The following is a 7,367-nucleotide window of genomic DNA, read 5'->3' as shown; positions in this document are numbered from 1 at the left end:
TACACACTACTACACCTACACACTGCTACTACACCTACACACTACTACACCTACACACTGCTGGCCAGGTCTGTGCCTCCTACACCTACACACTACTACACCTACACACTGCTACACCTACACACTGCTACTACACCTACACACTACTACACCTACACACTACTACACCTACACACTGCTACTACACCTACACACTACTACACCTACACACTGCTACTACACCTACACACTACTACACCTACACACTGCTACTACACCTACACACTACTACACCTACACACTACTACTACACCTACACACTGCTACTACACCTACACACTGCTACTACACCTACACACTACTACACCTACACACTGCTGGCTAGGTCTGTGCCTCCTACACCTACACACTACTACACCTACACACTGCTACACCTACACACTGCTACTACACCTACACACTGCTACTACACCTACACACTACTACACCTACACACTGCTACTACACCTACACACTACTACACCTACACACTGCTACTACACCTACACACTGCTACTACACCTACACACTGCTACTACACCTACACACTACTACACCTACACACTGCTACTACACCTACACACTACTACACCTACACACTGCTGGCCAGGTCTGTGCCTCCTACACCTACACACTACTACACCTACACACTGCTACACCTACACACTGCTACTACACCTACACACTGCTACTACACCTACACACTGCTACTACACCTACACACTGCTACACCTACACACTACTACACCTACACACTACTACACCTACACACTGCTACTACACCTACACACTGCTACTACACCTACACACTACTACACCTACACACTGCTACTACACCTACACACTACTACACCTACACACTGCTACTACACCTACACACTACTACACCTACACACTGCTACTACACCTACACACTGCTACTACACCTACACACTACTACACCTACACACTGCTACTACACCTACACACTACTACACCTACACACTACTACACCTACACACTACTACACCTACACCCTGCTGGCTAGGTCTGTGCCTCCTACACCTACACACTGCTGGCTAGGTCTGTGCCTCCTACACCTACACACTGCTGGCGTTTCATAAGACTGAGCTTTGTCACTTGTGGGTTGCTTGCGCATGCGCCTCGCATTCCGAGAGCTTATTAGTGAAAGATTTCACCTAGTCAGCAAAATGACCTTCAAGCAAGAAGCCTTTTGGAAGAGCCATCCAAAGTGCTACGGTGACACATTTTATAGTGGCGACGGGGTGATTGTCATGGCTAATCGTGTTGTTTTCGCACTTTTATTCTCAAGAATGTACTTTTTATTATGCAAATCTTGGGAATACCGATCACTTGATTGGCCAGGTAGCATTGTTTGCGCAAAGGATCCTCTTGGCCCCGCCCAGGAAGTGGCAAACAGGGCGAGAGCGCAGACAGAGCAGAGAATCGGCTGAAAGTTGTGAAATAGATGATTTTAACAGTTCAATCTGTCCAAATTTCGGTTCGGTTTGGATACCTACTAGGTTTTAAACTAACACGACTCTGCGGGGAGAGCGTTTGCGAGGATAAGACACGCTTCACCGAGGAAGATGGGTGGAAATGGCGGGGTTTGGTGTGTTTTCGCATAGCCTCCAGCGAGAAGACAAGTTTTGACCCGAGAGGATTAGTTTGAAAATTAAGGAGATCATCGGCCAGAGGGGCCAAATGTACTTATTGAACAAGTAGGTTAGGTCTTTTTTTGTTTTGTTATTAATCATCATCATTATTTTTCTCTCGTTTGCCTCCTGGATTCAACAACCATGACGGTAAGTCTTCTTGTACCTTGATACACTGAATTCAATTGATCACATTGTTTCCCAGTCTGGGGCCCCTCATGTCCCTGTTGGAAGACTTGTATCAAGTATCGACATTGAATTGTAGCCGTAAGCAACATGTTACAATGGGGATAAAAAAATAATAATTTTGTTTTGATAGGTGGGTGTGTCTACTATCTTGTGGCTTTCTTGTAACTCTTTTGTAGCTTTTTGATTTCTCTGGACCCGGTGTTTATGTGGGGCCCATGGCAGTAGTTGGTACAATTGCAAAAACAAATGTTCAAACTGCTGTGCTTGTGTGTGAGTGTCGGGTTCAGCCCGGCGGTTTACAGAAGACAGATACGTGTTACTACTGTCTCCTACGTGTCAATTGAAGAACCAACGGTTCCATATGTTAGCTGCACATACATGTCCATCCAGGCCGCCCTGCTGACCCAGGGTCTGTCCTTATCCGGGTCAGATAACCCCTGGCTATCTGAAATTGGTGACCCTGCTGACAGAAGCAGAGCAGGGTTAATGTTCTGTCTTCAGTGGGGCCCCGGGTAGGAGACAGACATGATGAAACTGACAGTTGGTTGATGCTATGCTCTCCACTAGCCTCCTTTCCTTGCGCCCTTTCCTCCACCCTAATGGAAGCATGCCCTCTGTAACCCCCAACCAGCCCTAGTGTGCATTAATAACTATGATGGAAGGAATCTGTGGAGTATTATTGAGCCGCCTCCTCCAAAGGCCGAGTTGTCTTCTCACCCGCCTCAGTAAGAAGAGTCGTGTATTTCTGTGCTGGAGCTGTCAGCCTGTCAGATGCTTCCTGTTCATGTCTGCCCTCTCTCTCACTGACCAACAGACCCTTACAGGCTGATGCTCCAAACAGACCTAGACGTCTCGGCTAGAAGGACTAAGGGGGGCTTTTTCAGTGGAGAATATATATATTTGTGTATAAATGTGTACATTTATTTATGTAGGACTAGGCTTAATCTAGGCGAAGTCCGTGAAACTGGCACCTAGGGTTTTATGGGCAGCATAGCACCACAGGATCAGTGTGGATCATTTTGCTGAACGTCAACCAAGGTCTTGGCAGGCTGTCTTGTGAGTGGTGGTTCATTCATATCCATGGACAAAGTGATATGTTTCTTTTCCTCCATTCAGCCCATGTTAAACGATTTTAAGGTCTTATCATCCTGCAGGATCTTGTCGAGGAAACAAGATAAGAGGTGAACGGGATCTTTTAACACCCTAGCCCATCTTGTAAGCTGTTTCACGGCCTATTAGCGTTTTTCAGACCGTGTAATGTGTTGGTTAACAGAACAAGGAGCAGCTGTGTGGTCGGTTACAAGGTGGCAGCTTATTATGGGAGCTCCACTCAGAACATACTGGCAAGCCAGGTAGAGGAGGGGGAGGGGGAGGGGGGGGCGATGAGGAGGAGGAGGGGGGGGCGATGAGGAGGAGGAGGAGGGGGGGGGGGGCGATGAAGAAACAATCAGTGGAATGTAGATGGATGGAAAAAGTTGCCTCAGCAATCATAGATCATCTCATCCGTTGTAATCCCCTTTTTATGTATTTTTTTTTCTCTCTCTCTCTCTCTCTCTCTCTCTCTCTCTCTCTCTTTATCTCTCTAATTTCTGTCATCTCTCTGTCTCTCTTTACCCCTCTCTCTATTCCCCCCTCCCTCCTGTCACCTCCCCTCTCTCTCGTTCTCTCTCCTGTCATCTCTCTGTCTCCCCTCTCTCTCTGTCTTCTCTCTGTCTCTGTTTCTCCTTTCCCTCTTCTCTCTGTCAGCCCTCCATCTCTCTCTCCTCCTCCTCACCCCCTCGGTCATAGACGTTATCTATTTGTTTCCTGTTACGTTTCACAACTTTGTAAATGATATCTGCTGATCCTGCTCCTCCCCACACATTTGAATATGTACTGCAGAGTCTGTGTACACAGCAAGAGCTGCCACCCAACTTTGTAACACCGTGAACAGGGTGCCTGATAGCCAGTGTGCAGCGTGGGGAAACGACGTGAATACCCTATACCACACACACACACACACACACACACACACACACACACACACACACACAGAGACATCCTTTGTTCTACTTTTTGTGTTAGTAACACTGCCTTAAATGGGTGCTATGAGGGTCAGTTAACATGCCACGCCTCTCTCTCTCTGTCTCCCTCCACAGCCCGACCTCCTTAACTTCAAGAAGGGATGGATGTCAAAACTGGACGAGCACGGAGAGGTAAAGACGCCTTTTTTCTTTCTTTATACTCTCTCTCTCCTATCTGATCGGAGGTCAACGTTACTCTTCCGCTCTTTCATCGTCTTTCTCTCTCACGCACTTCTCCTCCCTGTCCTTTCTGTCTTACCCCCCCCACCCCCCCGCTAGTGTCCTAATGAGAAAGGTTGTGTGTAAGGGGATAGCTGCAGACGATCCGTAGACGTATCCTACTGAGAGCTCAGTGTGCCTAGCTACAACAGATGTGTGTGTGTGAGCGCGCGGGTGTCCGAGCGTGTGCGCCAGCATGGAATTCTTGAGTAAAATATGAGCTCATGACTGTGTGTCATGTAGGCTAAGAGTCATAGCCATGGGTTAGCTTAGCTTAGCACTGTTAGCAGGCTAGCAAAGAGTGAGCGACAGTAGCCTGAATGAGTACGCACACACACCTGGGTGGAAGTAAGGTTCGAAATCAATTTCGAAATGCCTCCCCATGCTTGATCGATCTTGCCTGGCACGATAGAACCTATGAGCCAGTCCCAAGAATTCTAGACTCATGAGTTGGTCTCTAAACGCTGCGCTCAACTGGAGACGGAGATTTTGAAAGACTGGCATCGCGAGACTAGAACATTCCAACCCCCCGTCCATCTGACACTCAGTCAAACTAACTCAAGCTAATTCTCTCTCTCTCTCTCTCTCTCTCTCTCTCTCTCTCTCTCTCTCTCTCTCTCTCTGTTCTCTCTCTTTCTCTCTCTCTCTAGTGGAAGAAGCACTGGTTCGTGTTGACTGATGCAGGCCTGAGATACTACAGGGACTCGGGAGCAGAGGAGGTACAATCTCAACCACGTTAACGTTGCCTTCAAACAAAGGCGCAGATAGTCGTTTATATGACTGGTGCAGCTTCTGCTAGTCGTTGAGGAAATACTAGTCGGCTAAACTAATGTAGGCTAATATAAATCTGTGAATAGGCTAATTTAACTTTACATAAAAAGATAAAAATATATATTTTTTAAACAACGCAAATTCACGATAGCTGCGACCACATATGTGCATGTGCAGCGCGTGTGTGCAGCCAGACTCAATGTTTGTGGACCAACCAGCTGATAAGCAGCCAATTAAAGTAACCTTTAAAGCTGCTTGTCGCAGCGCTATATTAGCATTTGCATTAACTTACCAATTTGACCAAAATGGTCAAATTTCAAATGCCGGCCATTTCCTTGTTTTTTTTAGATATCTGTAAATGTTTTGACGTGGTAGAACATGGTATTAGGCAACCCATGCAGTTTCCTAGATTTTTGTCAGTATGTCAGTTTCCTAGATTATTGTTGTAAAAAGTTATAAGCACTTGAAAATTGTATCCAAATTTTTATCATTTTTTAAAATGCCAAATTCTCCTCCATCTTGGATAGGATCTCTCAGCTTTTAACATATTATAGGGAGACATGCACTGTATGTATATGTGAAACTTTAGACCAATCAGACTCACGGTTTATGAGGAGTTACCTTTTATAGGTTTAGCCAAATTTTCAACCTGCAGAAAAATCTATTATGGCGGACCTTATGGGCTCTTGAGGCAAATTTGTTCCCCACAAGGAAAGACATAAGTGTACCAAGTTTCATACATTTTCGTCAAACAGAGTGGAAATGCCAGCATTTTGAAATGTGTGTTTTAAATCGGTTACTATAGCGCCACCTATCTATGAATCATGGTAATTATTTCTGGCATAGTTACTCATGGTCTCTAGTTGCAGCATTGCAAATTTAGAGCATTTTTGTCAAAGACTTTGAGCTATCCAGGAAAAGCTGTGTCGACCCACCAAAAAATAAATATATATATATCAAAAGATTTAAATAATGCGTCACCTCACTCACAGTACTCAGGCATATAGATCTATAGTTATTGTCACACTATATTGGTTGCACCTGGCTGGTGGGCGATAACCCAGAGCCAGCGAGTGAACAGGCTTGCTCTTAGAGTTGAGTCATTCATGTTCCCATTGTTGCAGTCTTTCTCAAACTGATGGCTGTATTTGCACAAATGCTACTGTGAGCACACTTTAGTGGCGATGGCACCGCTGACCTCGTTACAGTATGTTCAATTAGGTTCAATTAGGTTACTATTAAGACCACGCATGTCGTTTTGAAGCCAAATTTGATTCAAACATTGGTCCACAAAAAACACACATAGAATAATGTAAAACAGTGCAAATAAAAATAAATAAAAATAAACAGGCATCCAGGTCTTTCTCTGGGGAGGAGGACTATGCCGTCAACTCAACACCAGCTGGAGCGATACTGGACTGTGAAGCACTCATCCCCCTGAGTGAACACCCACTCTGGGGTGGTGCGGGTCGGCCCAGCGCTTCCCAGACTGGAGGCTACCAGCCTCAAATCCTTACCTCAGTTTCAACTAATATGTAACATTCAAAACAACTCCCTGATATTAGTGAAATTATTAAATCAGTTGTGTAGTGATCAGATCAAATGAATTTGATTGGATTATTTTAGGGGATTATTATTTTACTAATCCGTGGTCCACATGCATGCTAAACCAATGGAACGTAACGGAACTAAATCTCTCTCTCTCTCTCTCTCTCTCTCTCTCTCTCTCTCTCTCCCTCTCTCTGTCATCGGCTAGCATGTTGTCGGCCATCGTAGGTGGACCAGTGCTCTCTCTCACCAGTGTGTGTTTCTGTCCCTCAGAAGGACGACCTGGACGGGGAGATCGACCTCAAGTCATGCGTCAAGGTGTCCGAGTTCGACGTGGAGAAGAACTACGGCTTTCAGATCCAGGTGAGCATCTGTTCCCTCTCTCTCTCTCTCTCTCTCTCTCTCTCTCTCTCTCTCCCTCTCTCTCTCTCTCTCCCTCTCTCTCTCTCTCTCTCCCTCTCTCTCCCTCTCTCTCCCTCTCTCTCTCTCCCTCTCTCCCTCTCTCTCTCTCTCTCTCTCTCTCTCCCTCTCTCTCTCTCCCTCTCTCCCTCTCTCTCCCTCTCTCTCCCTCTCTCTCTCTCTCTCTCCCCCTCTCTCTCCCTCTCTCTCCCTCTCTCTCTCTCTCCTCCCTCTCTCTCTCTCTCTCCCTCTCTCTCTCCCTCTCTCTCTCCCCCTCTCTCTCCCTCTCTCTCTCCCCCTCTCTCTCTCCCCCTCTCTCTCTCTCTCTCTCTCTCTCTCCCTCTCTCTCTCCCTCTCTCTCTCCCCCTCTCTCTCCCTCCTCTCTCTCCCCCTCTCTCTCTCCCCCTCTCTCTCCCTCTCTCTCTCTCCCTCTCTCTCTCTCCCTCTCTCTCTCCCTCTCTCTCTCCCTTCTCTCACGCTCCTCCACTCCTCTCTCCCTTCTCTC

General features: G+C 46.6%; 1 protein-coding gene across 1 annotated transcript in view; it reads left to right on the top strand.

Moving 5' to 3' along the window:
* The first annotated feature begins 1,458 nt into the window (after positions 1 to 1,458).
* The window catches only part of triobpb (TRIO and F-actin binding protein b), a 19,072-nt gene continuing 13,163 nt past the window's right edge, over positions 1,459 to 7,367 (top strand). Inside the window, exons 1-4 of the mRNA XM_084462596.1 lie at positions 1,459 to 1,823; positions 4,001 to 4,057; positions 4,795 to 4,863; positions 6,737 to 6,826. Of these exons, the coding sequence (XP_084318722.1) occupies positions 1,818 to 1,823; positions 4,001 to 4,057; positions 4,795 to 4,863; positions 6,737 to 6,826 (222 nt within the window). The 5' untranslated portion in view covers positions 1,459 to 1,817. The remainder of the gene's footprint in view (positions 1,824 to 4,000; positions 4,058 to 4,794; positions 4,864 to 6,736; positions 6,827 to 7,367) is intronic.

This window comes from Borostomias antarcticus (assembly GCF_949987555.1).
Source record: "Borostomias antarcticus genome assembly, contig: scaffold_158, whole genome shotgun sequence".
NCBI lineage: Eukaryota > Metazoa > Chordata > Actinopteri > Stomiiformes > Stomiidae > Borostomias > Borostomias antarcticus.
Note: the sequence above shows the minus strand (reverse complement) of the source record. Positions and strands in the feature narration are given on the sequence as shown.